The 17,683-nt window shown below is 34.4% G+C and overlaps 2 protein-coding genes across 2 annotated transcripts; both read left to right on the top strand.

Moving 5' to 3' along the window:
* Positions 1-2,865: 2,865 nt before the first annotated feature.
* GCK72_011572 (uncharacterized protein) lies at positions 2,866-7,293 on the top strand (the record flags this gene model as incomplete). The annotated part of the gene is made up of 6 exons (XM_053728545.1): positions 2,866-2,901; positions 3,305-3,375; positions 3,419-3,479; positions 4,307-4,417; positions 7,015-7,139; positions 7,191-7,293. 6 exons carry the CDS (start codon positions 2,866-2,868, stop codon positions 7,291-7,293), a joined length of 507 nt encoding a protein of 168 aa, XP_053588122.1.
* A 2,986-nt stretch (positions 7,294-10,279) lies between these two features.
* Positions 10,280-16,458, top strand: GCK72_011571 (uncharacterized protein; the record flags this gene model as incomplete). The annotated part of the gene is made up of 10 exons (XM_053728544.1): positions 10,280-10,297; positions 10,410-10,526; positions 10,604-10,679; positions 12,883-12,949; positions 13,008-13,094; positions 14,373-14,446; positions 14,738-14,804; positions 14,865-14,953; positions 15,273-15,348; positions 16,359-16,458. 10 exons carry the CDS (start codon positions 10,280-10,282, stop codon positions 16,456-16,458), a joined length of 771 nt encoding a protein of 256 aa, XP_053588121.1.
* Positions 16,459-17,683: the final 1,225 nt, after the last annotated feature.

The following is a 17,683-nucleotide window of genomic DNA, read 5'->3' as shown; positions in this document are numbered from 1 at the left end:
CTTTCTCTCAGCGGATTAAAGCACACCAACTCTCTTATTAGTATATGTAATAATTTGTTATTTGTGAAGTGTACACACAAACGAAATAAGGCAGCAGGTTCCCCCTTTTTCCCCTGAAGAATGACTCATGAGGCCTTCAGGTGACCGTGTAGTTATGGGACATGACATATATCATTGAAAAGCTGAGAAAACGCTGATCCGAAATATATATTCAATTTTTGTCTTTGAGGTCAAAATTTGGACCAATGACATTATTAGAATTAAATTTAGGTTTTCGATTATTTTCAATAAGTTTTTGGTATGTTTAGACACTAGCTACAACAGGATATGTACTCACGGTGGTCACGCCTGGCTCAGTTGGTTCATCCATCCAGAATGTATAAATTTATATATAAATAAATATACATATGGTATATAAACGCCAGTGAACAAGTGCGTACCCTGAAACAATTAAAACGTCCATAAATCTTTAAAAATCAGGTTAAAACTCACTTTTTTTTGGTTTTGCAATACACCAACAAAGATGAATAACAAAGACGAATAACATATTTAATTAATTAGAATTCAAAGAAAATCAGTTTTATAAAATACTTGTCGACCACCTATTTCGGTAAGGAGTCTGATAAATATTTATATATTTCGACCATCTATTCAGTAAGAGGTCTTGTTCAGAAGAGCATGTTTTGGCTCAACTGGGGGATGGAAGTGGAATGAAAAATTTTGAGCATTTCTAATGAGCCGCATAAAAGTAAAAGAGAGGGTCCAGGGGGAAAAGGGATTTGATCTTTTGAACATGTACTTTGGAAGGGCAACGGATTAAAGGAAGGGATTAAAATTGGTTGGTAGAGAAAAGGTATTTTGAACTTTTGAATTTTCATTTAAAAGCATATACAGAACGGGGGGACATTTTGAAACGGAGACGCTAGGGGTCTGAAAAAAACAAACATATTTTCAGCAGCCACATGTGACGATTTGACAAACGATATTCCAGAATTAGGCGATCTCCCAGTTTCAATCCATCACAGTTTCTAAATATACTGTTCTGCAACGCCTGATCGCTGGCAGTCCTTTTCCAACTAGGGACGGATCCCGGGTCGAGTTGGAACTACAGGTCGATATATCTTTACTAATAATATTCAACAGATTTCGTCTGTCCGTTTATTTGTCGTATGCTATGACTCCGTCTGTAGTATACCGATTTTTATAAAACCTAGATAGATAGGTTGGAAATTCTCCTTAGATGATGCCCGAACTTTTCTATTTTCGAAATAGTTGATTTTCACGTCTTCTGGAGACGATGACGATTTGGTGATGGTCGTAATTTCAGCATTTTTCGATCCGCAATGCAATTTTTCCGCAATTTTCAGTCCAAAAATGTCAGATTTTCCATATATTTTCTCAATAAAACATAGCGTACCCAAGTAATCATCCAAATTCTCAAAGCACGCATCGCGATACGCCAAGATGAGACGGGCGGCTTGTTTGGAAACGAGAAGTGAACGAGTCATTGGCATACAATAGTCGAAAAGCAATTCTAATCTGAAAATTGGTGGTTTTGGGGTGGAAATTGGGCTGGAAATGCTGCTGAAAAAGCTGAAAATCATCAATTTTATCCGCAAAACTCAGTTTTTCAATAAAAAAAGGTCGGTCCAAGCATCCGAACGTTCAGATGTCCGCCCAGAAGCAACTTCAGCCATTAAACTCAATTTTCCTATAGAAAAGACTTCCACAAGTCAGGAGATCTAAAAAAAAACCAGAAAACCAGATTTTCGGCTGAAAATTTTAAACTTTGAGATTTGTCCACTGAAAAATTGTCAAAAAAAGATTTTTAAGCTGAGAATCCGGTGTTTCTCAGATTTTTCAGCCAAAAACATAAATTTCAGAGTATTTTGCTATTAATTAATCAATTTTTCAATAGAAAAAGGTCCATCCGGGTATTTGAACGTCCAGATGTCTTAATTTTGAGCTGTCAATAGCAATTTCAGCAATAATATTCAAAATTTTCAAGCCAAAAACGAAAAAAATAGTCTGTTAACGATTTTGAGAGCTCAAGATCTCAAAAACTCAATTTTTCTGCTCTCCGAGCATCAGAATGTTTAGATGCTCCAATTTATACTTTCTAGTGGCAATTTCACCGATTAAACTCGTTCTTTGATAAAAACAACTCTCAGACAGATCTGGAATCCAATTTCAGCCAAAGAACCAGATTTTGGTCTGAAAATCTTGAACTTTGAGCTTTTTCTACTGAAAAATTGTTAAAAACCAAGGTTTTCATCTAAAAAAGCGATTTTTGAGCTGAGAATCCGGTCTTTTTCAGATTTTTCAGTCAAAAACTGGAATTTCAAAGAGAAAATCATTTCAGAGCCTTCTGCTATCAATTTCAGCGTCAAAACTGAATTTTCAATAGAAAAAGGTAACTTTTTGCATAATTTTGTGATGTACCCTCAACTGTCTGAGGAATTTCTGTCCCGACTTTTTGCGGATGTCTTTCTTCGAAACTTTCTGTAGATGCTTGGCTGTCAGAAATCGCGGCCGGCCACGCCTTTTTCCTGAAAATCTCAAACAGCTGCGGTTTTCTAGAATTTCAACTGAAAACATGACTTGATATATTTTTGACTTTTTGGTACCAGTCTGGCCACCAGGGTTCGACCCCCACTGGTGCCAAAGCTTTTTTGGGGGTCGGCATACGACAGCCTTGGATGCTTTGCATACTGTAGGCAGAGATGCAGAAAATTGCCGCTAAAATCAGAGAACTCGGTTGTCTAAATCATAGGGAGGTGTAGAGAAGGAGATTGAGCAGCTGTTAGGTTGCGTGACCCAACTGGTACTCCTGAATTTCCGAAATCCCCATTTTCCCTATTTAATATGCAAAATTCAACTTCCACACTGAATTTTAATCCCGTAAGACTGAATTTTAATCCCGTAATTTCATAAGTTGCTCCCACCTGCTCCGCCACAGTACTTGAATTTCAATATTTCGCAGGTGTCCTGTGCCATCTGCCAAACTCCGCCCCTTCTATATATAAAAGGGCTCCTAAAATCTCCTGTTTATTCCAACTTTAGGCATCTTCCCGGTATAGATGTCCCCCCTCTTATTACTGCTTTTTATTGAATTCTAACTTATCTATTTATCTATTTTTTGATTTAATTTGGAGTAGAAGATAAGTTAATTATCCTAAATTAGATCCCAGCAAATTTTCTATATTACCTCTTGGATCTTTGTCCAGAATTTCAACTGGCATATTGGAAAAGAGTGAGATCATAAATATTTAAATCTTTCGATCCCTAAATTTTTATATTACAGAATCCTGCAAGCTCCGGTTCCAGCATGGAGGAAAAATTATTGGGTGGAGAGAATCATCAATTTTTGGCACAGTGAGCTTTAGGTTTCAGTTCTGTATATAATTGTATTTTACAGACTGTTTCACAATCTTTGGAAGGAAAGAGGACACGTTTTCCGTCAAAACTCGCTTATCTCAGTAAGTACTCATGATTTTAAAAGGGGATGGAAGTATTTCCAAAATGTATGATTTTTTTATATGGATTGATGAAGAATATCCTAAAAGACCAGTCAAAGTATTAGACCTCCCATTAGACCGTTTTTAGGACGATTTCAGGCGGTTTTGGGTTATTTTAAGCAATTTCAGACAATTTTAGATAATGTTAGCCCCATTTTTTGATATGGATTGACGTAGATATCCAAAAAGACCAGTCGGATAGGTAATTCAAATACCTGATAAGAAGGAGGATTTTAAGACGATTTCTGGCGATTTTAGTTAATCTTGAGAGATCTTAGCCGATCTTAGGCGTTCTTAGACAATCTTAAACAATCTTAACCGGTTTTAACAGATTTTTAGCTGAATTCTGTAAAAATAATGAGTTTACTAAAACATTTCCTCAAAAATGTTGCTTATTGAGCAGTTTCATAATTCCTGGCACACCTTTGATGCGTTTCTGAAAATAGGGAGAACTGTTCAAATTCTTTCGATTTTGATCATTTTTTTCAACCAAAAATTGGCGATTTTTACAAATTTCCAAGATGTATCCCGTATCTTTTTGAAAATAAGCCAAAGTGAGCAACTTTGACCCATAATTAAAGAAAACGGCAGGTTTTTGAAGATTCAATTACTAAAATGAGAAAAATAACAAAATTTAAGGATTTTACCAATCTTAGCCGATATTAACCGACCTCAGTCATGTGAAAAACTCTAGAAAACTAAGATGGACAGAAATTTCGCGCTGATTTCAAATCTATCTGAATTCTGTTCTTATTTATTAAATAAAACCTGAAATCAACTTGTTTCAGATCTGGAAAACATATGTTTTGCCATTTGTAGACACTCATCAATGCTTTTTCCTCCAAACGGAAATCATATTCAACGAAGAATCGGGAAGCTATGAGTTCATCGAACCAATGGTAGGTGTGATATACATTTTTATTTATTTTTTTAATCCGAATCTCATACTCTTTACCTCCTATTGTAAAAACAATTTAAATTATAACATTACGATATTTTTGGGAATAACTTTTTCTGGATCGATTTTCAAAATTATCTGCAATAGGATTTTTGATTTTAAAGCAGAAATTCTACGTCGATCCATATCGAAAATCGAAATTTTTGGACATGCAAAATACTCATCTTGAATTTTTCTGATATTTCAAGACCAAATCTCAAACTCTTTACGAAAAAGGTTCGATCACTAAAATAAGTTATGGTATTACAGTGACTGCCGACAAAAATTGGCTCCGGCTCCAGAGCCACAGATTCCATTGTGGGAATCAACTTGTAATTTTGATAAAGTGAGTTTTACGTTTTTTTTTTTTTAATTTGGGTTTCTAGGCCACGGTCGCGGCCTACAACTCTCAAACTAAAAAAGTTATTCCTCATTCAATTAAATTTATGTTTTTTTAGGTCTAATGGCTCTACGTCCCGCTGTTCGCTGCTCCGATGACGACACAATTTAATGGTTTTGTATATTATTTCAATCATTTTATCATTTTAATCATTTTAATAAATAATATAATCGGGAACTTAGTTTTATTAGGATTTTAATAAAAATGGGAACTGGAACAAGTTTTTGTGATTACAGGGACGTTTTGGGCTCGGAGGAAACCAGGGACATTTAGAAACCGGTAGTATCAAAAGTGGTACAATTAAAACTGATTAAAATATGGTTAAACGTTATTTCAAAGCTGTCTGGAGCGGTTCTAATTTGGGGTAACTTTCAAAACCGACCGTTTTAAAACCATTTCAAAACTAAAAATCCAAAAAAATACTGAAAATGTCATTTTTCAGTGATTTTAGTGTCCGATTTCGAAACGATTTCGAAATGTTTTAAAACGCTCCGAAGTCTTTCTTGCTAGTCGTATAGTTATATTCAATATTTTATTTCGGTTTTTTCTTACAAAAAATGCAATATGTAGAGTTCTACAGAAGTCTGAGTCACCTATGTATGCATTGTTGTATGTGTAGAAATTGTCTGCGTCTCTTCATAACCATCCACTCTCTTACTTTTTTCAAATGATGAGTCATTGGCACCCGCCAGCTCCTTCATTCCTTCTTCTCCACCGGGCTAATGTACGGTCCTACTCGCCTATGTATATATTTATACTGATTTTTATTAAATACTAATTATTTTTGACTTCTTACTGAATAGATGGTCACCCCTGTATTAATTTATATTGCTTTTTATTGAATTCCAGCTGTTTGTTATAAAAAGTGAGTTTTAATTAGATTTTAGCAATAAAACTCGTTTTTTTTGTAATTCAGAATTCCCACTTCTCCTTGACAAAAGTTCCGTTCGACTAGCCAACGACAACAAGACGAAATGATGCATTCTAATGTTGAACAGCAGGCAGAGGTCAGTTTATTTTTAAACTTGTTAGGTAGTCATTTTTATAAAATCGCAATTAAATAGCTTTGTGTAATACTTACAGTACCGGCCAAAAGGTATCAACTTTGGCTGTTTTCAATGGAAAATGACCAACTTTGAGAGTGTGCCATAGTAATACTGAAGGTCACACTATGAAAATTTTTAATGAATCATATAGATTGAACGTAGAGCTCCATTTTTGTAGTTGACAACTTTTTTGTGCGAGCACTCCCTAGAGAGTTATGGTCATTTTCCGCCAACAGCTCAAAAATCAAAAACTGAAATTAGTCGATTTGAGGGAGAAATTACTTGGTCGATATGTAACTTGCTAGGGAGTGTCCGTACAGAAAAGTTGTCAACTACAAAAATGAAGTTCTATTTTTGATCTGTATGATCCATCAAAAGTTTTATTGGTGTGACAATCAGAATTACTATTACACACTCTCAAAGTTGGTCATTTTCCACTGAAAACAGCCAAAGCTGATACCTACTGTACCTACAGTACCCTAAAAACATTACTTCAAAACTATTCCAGTTAGATAATTACACTTATTGGGGCCTTGATGAACAATTTAGGGATTTTCAAACTCAATAGATGCGGTTTTTTTAAGTTCCACTGATTTCATGCAAAAAAAGTAAGGCTGAAATTTTTTGAAAATTTTCAACTTCCATTAAAAAAAAACTAGCCAAAAACTCATCTGAAATCGGTCAGATGCACCGTTTTTCTGAAAAAGCGCCTCAGACGCGCCAGACTATAAAAAATTGTAGTTTTTGACTAAAAATCATTGGGTAATACTGGTTGAAAATGTGTCAAAGGCTGAAATTTTCAAAATTTTTCAATTTCTTCATAAAAACTAGCAAAAACCCGTCTGAAATCGGTTAAATGCACATTTTTTACATTTTTTTCTGGAGTTTAATTGAATTTAGCATCTTTGACTTTAATTTTGATCTAAACTAATTAAAATTAGGACGAAAATTGAGTTTTTCAGGTTTTGAAGACAAATTCCAGCTCAATTTTAATGTTATTGTTTAGTAGAGGAGAAGCTACTATTTTTATTGAAATTCTCTATAGATTATTGGAAAAAAAACCATTTGTTAAACATTGTGTTATTGATATATTTAATTTTCTCACATTTCCAGGTTGAGTATGGACGGAAAATGTGCTCTGAATTGTTTGCAAGCACATCGGAAATGATTGATCACGTCAAAGTACATCACATAAAAGTCTTGGAAGATATTGTAAAGGGATTTTCAATACTCGAACAGTATGTCTTATTTTGTTCTTTCAAAAAATAAACACAAATCTGAAATTTCAGACTTTCTGAGACCAAACACTGGATTGCCAGCGGGAGTCGATGGAATCATGGAGCAACCAGCATTGATGGATGCCCAATGCTAGATCAGAGTCAACCAATATGACACCAGGCGCTACTCATCTGGATTTCGAGTCAAGAATGTTAGTATAATTAATGAATTTTATTGAATTTTTGATTATATTAGTATTTAATAAATAATACCATTGGGAACTTAGTTTTTAAAAGAATTTTAGAAAATGAAACACAGAACACATTTTCGAAGAAACCTTTAAATAAAAATCCTGAAAAAAATTCTCTCAATTTTGCACACAATTTTTTAAGGTTTCGGTAGAGCAGTTTTAAGAAGCGTATAGTTTTCATCGGGAAATATTGAAAACCCTTTCCTATAGTTGTTTCCTCCAGTTTTAAAGCGTCTTGGTTTAAAATTGAACCCCACCTGCTAAACCACTATACTCGAATTTCAATATTTCGCAGGTGTCCTCTGCCATCTAATCGATTTAAGGGACAAATTACATTGTCAATACGTAACTTGCTAGGGAGTGTCCGTACAAAAAAGTTGTCAACTACAAAAATAAAGGTCCACTTTTGATCTATATGATTCATTAAAATGTTCATGGTGTTACATTCAGAAATACCATGACACACTTTCAAAGTTGGTCATTTTCCTCATTTTCCACTGAAAACAGTCAAAGTTGATACCTTTTTGTCCGGTAATGTATGTACTTTGGTTTTTTTACCCGTTTTCGGAGCGTCTTGGTTTGCTCTTTCTAGATTCCCCAAAGTTATCATTATTTCTATTTCAATCCCAATTCCAATCTCAAATTTCCCCCCTTTTGCTTCAAAATGTCGCGCTTTACCTGCCTTATCCGTCAGCGTCTCTTCCCTTATCCCATCTCTCACGGCTCCGCCATTCCATGTCAGTTGAGCCCTCTCATGCTCTCCTGATAAGGGGAGCATGAGAGAGATAAGGCCTCTTACTGGATAGATGGTCGAAATATACATTTATATATTCAAGTACTTATCAGACTCCTTAACGGAATAGTGGGATGATAAGTGCTTATTTGATTTTTATTGAATTCTAGTTTATTTATTTTTATTTTTCTGTTATCGGTGGAAGGAAAGGTCAGTTTCTTCTCAGTATTCTCAAAAAACATTTATTAAATTATAGATCCTTTCCAATTCTATGGATCAGGCGGCGGAAGTAATTAATTGGAGATTTTCCTGAAAGTCCCACTCAAATCAAGAGTTCATAGGTATGAGATTCCCTATGTAGATTAAATAAACCATACAAAATGTTTATTTCAGGAAATTCCAACTCATCAACACAGGATGAAAAGAGCGCTTGAGAGAGGAGCAACAAGTTGAAAGAATATGTATTATACCAGAAACTAAAGGAGTGAGTGAATAGTTTAAAATAAAAAATTAATAAATACACAAATTGCAGCCAAGAGATCAAGTGGTTTTGAGAAGGAAGAGAAGGATGACGGATGCATGAAAAAGAGCCCTTGAGAGAGGAGCAACGAGTGGGAAGAAGAAGTATTATGCCGGAGCATCCAAGAGCACGAAGAAGCACGATTCGATGGAAAGGAAATGGCGCTGATGATGGTTAGGAGAGGAAACTAAACGAGTAAGCGGATAAAAGATAAGAAATTAATAATCATGTAACTTGCAGGAGGAGATAAGAACGAAAAGTGGTGTTGAAAAGGAGAAGAACGACGGACGCATGATTATTGAAGAAATTGGAAAACGTGAGTTGAGAAATCATTTGATTAACAAAAAATCACACTTTTTTTGTTTTTTCATTCAAAAAAGTTCAAAAATCCCCCCTAAAGCGCCTAAAGCATCTTTCAAAATGAAATGAATTTATAATTAGCATGGTGCAACCGAAACCAAAGAGCGTTTCGGTGGAGCGCAGCTGTATGTGATGTGTCGAGATAATAGAACATTCTATATAATAATTATTACTATACTTATCATATTTTCAGAACGACGAACGACTACGAGAAATATCTGGATACAAGAGCAACTGCAACTTCCATTGTTATTTAAATATTATGTTTTAACTATTTTATTAAATTAGAAAATAATGAATCACTATTAATTCAATACACATGTGTTTTTTATTCAGGTTTTCAGATTTCACATTTTCATATTTTGCATTTCACATTTCAGATTCCGTCCAAGATTGTCTTAAATTAGATAATTTCTATAATTTCTACAACCGCCACTTGTCCAAAATTGTCTGAGACCGACTAAGATCGGCTAAGATCATTAAAATCGTTTGATATCGGCTAAAATCGTTCAAAAAGAAGATTTTTTTTCAAATTCAGACAATATTAGTATTTTAGACAGTTTTTATGATTTCCGCATTACAAAACCATGACATCTCGCAACCGTGACGGGACATTTCAAAACTTAACCTTTGCGAGCAAGACATAAAGTGCATCGCGAAAAATGTCTCATTCGGTACCTAAACGTCTCGGTTACGAATTGTCATTGTTTTTCAAAATTTCGCGGTTTGGAAACAACCCGATCCTTATAAATATCAGAACACGCTCCTTTGAACCCGTATGTAGTTTACTCAGGATATTCAAATAGCATGATTTCAAAACGTCCTAGAGCCTTATAATACGTGTACCTTCCCTTTTCAGAAATCCCAAGGCTATCATTAATTTCCATTTCAATCCTTTCCAATCTCAATGATTACACATTTCCGCTTTAATACTCCCTTCTCGCTTTCGAAATGTCTCTTTTCGAAATGAATGCCCTTCACCTGCCTTATCCGTCAGCGTCTCTTCCCTTATCCCCTCTCTCACGGCTCCCTTCCAACTTCATGTCAGTTGAGCTCTCTCATGCTCTCCTGATAAAATAAGACCTCTTACTGCATAGATGGTCGAAATATACATTTATATATTCAAGTACTTATCAGACTCCTTAACGGAATAGGGGGATGATAAGTGCTTATTTGATTTTTATTGAATTCTAATTCATTTATTTTTTATTTTTCTGTTATCGGTGGAAGGAAAAGGTCAGTTTCTTCTTAGGATTCTCAAAAAACAGTTCTTAAATTATAGATCCCTTCTACTTCTATGGATCAGGTGGCGGAAGTAATTAATTGGATATTTTCCTGAAAGTCCCAATAAAATCAAAAGTTCAGAGGTAAGTCATAATAAGATTTACTATGTAGATTATATAAGCCTTACAAAATTTTTCTTTTAGGAGGTGTCAACTGACCAACACAGGATAAAGAAAGCACTGGAACGAGGAGCTACAGTATCCCGAATCCTCCAAGAGCACGAAACACCATTCGATGGAAAGGAAATGGCGCTGATGATGGTTTGGAAAGGAAACTGAACGAGTAAGCGGATAAAAAATAGTTTGAAACATGAAATTAATAATTATGTAACTTGCAGGAGGAGATAAGAACGAAAAGTGGTTTTGAAAAGGAGAAGGGCGACGGACGCAGGATTATTGAGGAAATTGGAAAACGTTAGTTGATAAATCATTTGATAAGCAAAAAATCTTGTGTTTTCATTCAAAAAAGTCCAAAAATCCCTCATGAAGCGCCCAAAGCTTCTCTCAAAATGAAATGAATTTATCATTAGCACGGTACAACCGAAATCAAAGAACATTTCGGTGGAGCGCAGTTGTAAAAGATGTGTGGAGCTAATAGAACATTTTATATAATAATTATTACTATACTTATTATACTTTCAGAACGAACGATTACGAGAATTATCTGGATACAAGAGCAACTGCAACTTCCATTGTTATTTAAATATTGTATTTTAACTATTTTATTAAATTAGAAGAGAATGAATCTATGCTAATTCAATACACGTCATGTGTTTTTTATTCAGGTTTTCAGATTTCAGATTTTCAGATTCCGTTTGAGATCGGCTAAGATTGTCCACGATAGGCTAATTACCGCTAAAATTGGCTGAGATTGGTTGAAGTACTCAACAACGTCCGATTTATAAGTTATTTGGCATGTAGAACCCAAAAAAAAAACAAGCAAAAAATATTCAAAAAGTTTTGATCACTGTGGAGATCGAACCCCCCGACCTTATGAGCGATAGGGAATTCTACCATAACCAATCAAAATTTTTCGAAAAATTTCGATTTTGGGCGTAAAAATACTCAAAAACTACGAGTTTCTAGGTTATTTGACATGTAGAATCCAAAAAAAACTAAACATTTGTGAAAAATGATGTCCGATTTCAAGTAATTTTCAAAAAATTATTATTTTCCATACTTTCAGTTCCTAAACGTCTTTTTCTTAAATGTCCTTGTTTCGAAAAGTCCAAAATCCTTATATTTATCAGAACTTGAACTTTTGAACTCATATGTAGTATACTCACTAAGAATTTTTGAATGTCATAGTTCCGGATCACTATAATACATATGTGTATGTAGCTTGAAATTTGCACCCCTTAAAACTTCCCTAAGTACTAATATCTGAACTATAATTTAGAATAGGCGCCTTTTAATACATATTTATGTAGTTTAATCAAAATATGTACTCTCCCTTCCCTTAAGACACCCCTATGTCCAAATTTCTGGCGGATTAGTTATTCCTTGATGAAAATATGTTCTGGTTAGCTGCCCTCCACCACCAGTAGTAGCACCCACACCCAATATTTAGTATATATATATATTAATACTCTCCGTCTCTTCTATATTTCCCACTTTCTCCTCTTGTGCTCTCTCCAGTCAGTTGAGTCAAAACATGCTCTCCTGAATAAGGCCTCTTACTGAATAGATGGTCGACAAGTATTTTATATAACTGATTTTTGTTGAATTCTAATTAATTTATTATTATTATTATTATTATTACTATCATTACTGGATGTACTGGAAAACCGAAAAAAGTGAGTTTCAATCATATTTTTTATTGAGTTAATTACATTTTAGGGTGCTTAGGCTCAAATAGGAGGTCTCTGTGCTCTCAAGGACAAATTCTTTGGTTGGACAGTCACACATAAAAGAGTAAGTACATTTGTTGGAAGTAATTTGAGGGAATTAGAGAAAAATTGACTTTAACTTGGTTTTGAACATTTTCAACTCAAATTTTAAAAGCTTTCAGTGAAAAAAATGGCCCCGGGGCAATTAGATATAAGAAATTTTTTTAAAAACTAGTTTTTGTGTTATTTCAGCCAATTATAAAGGAGGACTGAAGTCATATTTTTTTATTTCAGATTCTGATACTTCAGAAAATTCTGAACAACTTTCATCATTGGAGCATATGCTAAAAATCGCTCTAAATGCCCTAAATTCACGTTTTCCCGGCTCAAAAGGAGCCTAGATGGAAGAGTTTTCCCACGCGAATTTTTGCCCCCGTGTAGTCCTCTCGGACAAAATTATTCCTTTTTATTTCTCGATTTTTCGTTTTCTTGCTTTTTTCAACAAGTTTTCGTGTTTTTTCTTCTTTTTTACGATATAAGTTGAAAAAAACACGAAAACTTGTTGAAAAAAGCAAGAAAACGAAAAATCGAAAAATAAAAAGAAAAAATGTTGTCCGAGAGGACTACACGGGGGCAAAAATTCGCGTGGTAGTCCTCCTTTAAGCGATCTCAGCAGCCAATCTCAACCAATTTTAGAGAATTTTAAATTATCTCATTGACTAACTTAATGAAATTATGGGTCATAGACAACCTAATTAAACTAATTACTAATTTTTCTTCTTTTTCAGGAATAAATGGATCAACAGTTCCATCTCAAGATGGTGTATTTGCCGTCACTTTTTCAGGAATAACTCAGTGGGTAAGTTTTTATTTCATTTTTAATTCTGAAATTCATTAATTATTCATTTTCCAGGTTGAGTGCAACAACATATTTTTTCTTGGGACCGAATGCTACGTTTGTATCTTTTGGAGGAAAGAACACCGGACATGGAAGATTTAAGTGAGTAATAATAGGTCAGGATCATCTAACTATAGGAAAGGATAGGCAGATATCGGTAGAAATCGGCTAAGATCGTCTCAGATTAGCAAACAGTGCCTCAGATAGGTAGTTTAAGATTGTCTAAGATCGTCTGACGTCGGTTAAGGTCGTTAGTTGTTGTTTTAGATCCGCAAAAATTGGGTAACTAGGGAATGTTCCAGATGTAACTCGGCCTTTCCAATAGGCTCATATTCGATTAAATATTCTTTAACACGCTGAATTTGAAAATTTGATCCAATTTTGGAAAACACTTCACAGAATCGAGTTACAGATTCAATCAAGCTCGCTGCATCAAGAATGCAAAGATCCCGACGTGTAACCCCAGTGCGCAAACTTCTAGCTCAAGAGCAACCCAAAACTTCCTCCAAAAAGGAAACAAATCGTGGAGAATATGAGAATGTGCGGCGTGTTATGAGGCGTGAGGAACAACATCGTCAAATTCAAAAAGTTGCTTTTTCCTGATTCTTTTTCTTATGTTCTCTTATCTGATTCTTTTAATAAAATAGTAAATTTTTCACTAATCTTCCTTGTTGAATGAGGGTCTCAACCAGAAAACAAAATAGAGAAAGGGGTAATCGTCAAAAGTGTCTCATTTGTCAGAATATTCTCTAGTTCCAAAACGTCCCGGATTCTTATAAATATCAGAACATGAACTTCTGAACCCAAATGTAGTTTACTCAGAATTTTCGAATGGCTTGGTTTCTCGCTGTCTTATAGTATGTATGTATGTAGCTTGAACATGATTTGCACCCCCTTAAAATTCCCCTAAATACTAATATCTGAATTTGTCCTCTCCCTTTCCCTTAAGACACCCCTATGTCGAAATTTCTGACGGATTACTCTTTCAATGATTAAAATGTGTTTTGGTTAGCTGCCCTCCGCTAGTAGTAGCACCCACACCCAATATTTAGTATATATATATATTAATACTCTCCGTCTCTTCTATATTTCCCACTCTCTCTCCTCTTGTGCTCTTTCCAGTCAGTTGAGCCAAAACATGCTCTCCTGAATAAGGCCTCTTACTGAATAGATGGTCGAAATATATATATATATTTATATATTCAAGTATTTATCAGACTCCTTAACGGAATAGGGGGATGATAAGTACTTTTATAAAACTGATTTTTATTAAGTTCTAATTAATTAATCATTATAATTATTACTATTATTACTGGATGTATTGGAAAACTAGAAAAGTGAGTTTTAACCATATTTTTTAATGATTTAAACACATTTTAGGGTGCTTAGGCTCAAATTGGAGGTCAATGTGCTCTCAAAAGCAAATTCTTTGGCTGGACAGTCACACAAAAGAGGTAAGTACATATGGTAAGAGTAATTTAAGGGAATTAGAGAAAAATTGACTTTAATTTGGTTTTGAACATTTTCAACTCAAATTTTGAAAGCTTTGACTGAAAAAAATTGCCCCGGGGCAATTAGATATAAGAAGTTTTTTAAAAAACTAGTTTTTGAGTTATTTTAGCCCATTTCAAGCGATCTCAGCCAATCTTAAACAATCTCAGCCACAATCTTCTTGACTAACTCAATGAAATTATGGGTCATAGACAACCTAATTAAAGTAATTACTAAATTATCTTCTTTTTCAGGAATAAATGGATCAACAGTTCCATCTCAAGATGATGTATTTGCCGTCACTTTTTCAGGAATATCAGGGTAATTTTTTTTGTTTGAAAGTCTGGAATTCATTTTTAAAACTAATAATTTTTTTTCCAGGTTGAGTGCAACAACATATTATTTCTTGGGAGCAAATGCTGCGGTTGTACGCTGTGGAGGAAAGAACGCCGGACAAGGAAGACTAGTGAGTAAAATTAGACCCCCAGAAATTTGATTAGATCGGTTAAATTTATATTTGAGTCTGCTTAAAATCCGCTTAGATTTGTTGAGATGAGGTGAGATCGTCCAAGACGTTCTCTTTCCAAATTTTCCAGATTTTTTTGGCTGAAAACACACAAAAGAATTTTTTTCTAGAGTTGTTCACATGGTTTCTTTGAAAATAATACAGTTTAGTCAATTTTCTTCTAGACAAATTTAGTGTTTTATGAAATTCTTATAAAAGTGATTCTGATTAAGGGGATCATTAAAGTGAGTACCACTAAATATAATTACATTTTTCATTTTCAGTTGGATGGTATGTGACAAATGGTTTTATTGGAAATGGACAACAACCAGTACACCAACAAGACATTCGTATGCTGTGGTAAACGACCCATTAATAATTATAAAAGTTATTTTTATATAAAATTAAACATAATAAATTTTTTATTTGACCCAGTCCAGGATTTTCAACATTTCCAGAAAAGAACTATGTTAACAAGAAAAAAGAGGTCTTCTTTCCTTTCGCCATCTTAGTGACGTCATTTGTGGCTGCGTCTCTCCACTACTAACACTCTCTCTTAATAAGTACTTTCATTTGATTATAATTGAGTTATAGTTATCTATTTTGGTTATTTTATACGAGTTTGGAGGAAGGTGGGTATTTCTTGAAGTTAAAGGAGGACTGAAGTCATATTTTTTTTATTTCAGATTCTGATACTTCAGAAAATTCTGAACAACTTTCATCATTGGAGCATGTGCTAAAAATCGCTCTAAATGCCCTAAATTCACGTTTTCCCGGCTCAAAAAGAGCCTAGATGGAAGAGTTTTCCCACGCGAATTTCTCCCTCCGTGTAGTCCTCTCGGACAAAATTATTTCTTTTTATTTCTCGATTTTTCGTTTTCTTGCTTTTTTCAACAATTTTTCGTGTCTTTTCTTCTTTTTTACGATATAAATTGAAAAAAGCAAGAAAACGAAAAATCGAGAAATAAAAATAAATAATTTTGTCCGAGAGGACTACACGGAGGGAGAAATTCGCGTGGGAAAACTCTTCCATCTAGGCTCCTTTTGTGCCGGGAAAACGTGAATTTAGGGCATTTAGAGCGACTAATTTATTTATTTCGATGATTTTTATTGAATTTTAATTTATATGGCTTCCTATCGGAATGGATAGTCAAATGTTATATTTTACTTGCTTTTTTTAAAAATTATACATATTTTGATTCATGGAGACTCGAAAAGTAAGTTTTTATATTCAAAATCATTAAATTTTTTTGTTGATATTTTAGAAGTCACTATTACAACTGAAATGTGCCTGGAGATATTCGAATTAATCGAGAAAGTAAGAGCAATTAAGAGAACTGTATTCAATTTTGATCATATTATTATTCCAGTGCCTCACATCAAGACGTCATCATTTCTGAAGGATTCCACCACTGTGGTGTTGTGACTTCGCAGGAATTGGATATAAAAAAGAAACCAGGAAAACGTTAGAAGATTTTCGGAAATTTTTGATTTGATCAAATTTGACGAATACCATGCAAAAGCTAGGCCACAAGTCAAATATCCCATATTTTGCATTTTTTGTTTATATTGTGAAAAAGTCGAAAAAAGTGGGAAAATCTGTTTAAAATCTTGTCCGAGAGGAGTACACAATCCTCCTTTAAACGAAAAATGCTAAAAATATGAGTTTTGAGTTGTGGCCTAGCTTTTGCATGGGCTTTGTCAAATTTTGTCGGTTTAGACATTTTGATTTTTTCTAATATCCCTTCTCTACGTAATAGAGTATAACCCTGAAATATAATTCTAAATTTTCAATTTAATTGTTTCAGAAGTTATTCGATCCGCTGTCAGCTTCACTGTAAAAGGAATAAATATCACCTTATCTATAGGAAAATCATTCTTATATATAAAACGCATGTGGGGTTTGTCCATCTGTCCCAATGTCCGCAAATTTTGAGAAATATGAAAGAAAGACGGCCGGGCCCAAAATCGAACTTGCGCTCTTTGCGCAGAGACCGCCGCCTTGGACCACTCGGCCACGCGGACATATTTTTGAGAAGGTGAACAAGTAAATGAGGAGAGGCCAGCCGGATGAAGCGCCGAAGGCGCGGCAGCCAGGCTGGTTACTATATAAAAATATTTCAGTTGCTAATTTTCCAAAAATAATTCTAATGATTCATATATGTTAATAATTTCTAAATAACCGGAGAAATATTGTACCTTAATCTCGTTTTCAAATAATAAACTTGGTTCTTCAAATATCGCTTTATTTTCATTCTTATATATAAAACGCATGTGGGGTTTGTCCATCTGTCCCAATGTCCGCAAATTTTGAGAAATATGAAAGAAAGACGGCCGGGCCCAAAATCGAACTTGCGCTCTTTGCGCAGAGACCGCCGCCTTGGACCACTCGGCCACGCGGACATATTTTTGAGAAGGTGAACAAGTAAATGAGGAGAGGCCAGCCGGATGAAGCGCCGAAGGCGCGGCAGCCAGGCTGGTTACTATATAAAAATATTTCAGTTGCTAATTTTCCAAAAATAATTCTAATGATTCATATATGTTAATAATTTCTAAATAACCGGAGAAATATTGTACCTTAATCTCGTTTTCAAATAATAAACTTGGTTCTTCAAATATCGCTTTATTTGCTTTTTATAGGTTTAGGGCGGTTTTTCTGTTGTCGAGTACAACATATATAATCATTTAATTATTT

This window comes from Caenorhabditis remanei, chromosome III (genome assembly GCF_010183535.1).
Source record: "Caenorhabditis remanei strain PX506 chromosome III, whole genome shotgun sequence".
NCBI lineage: Eukaryota > Metazoa > Nematoda > Chromadorea > Rhabditida > Rhabditidae > Caenorhabditis > Caenorhabditis remanei.
The sequence above is the reverse complement of the archived record's forward strand: the minus strand, read 5'-3'. Positions and strand labels throughout refer to the sequence as shown.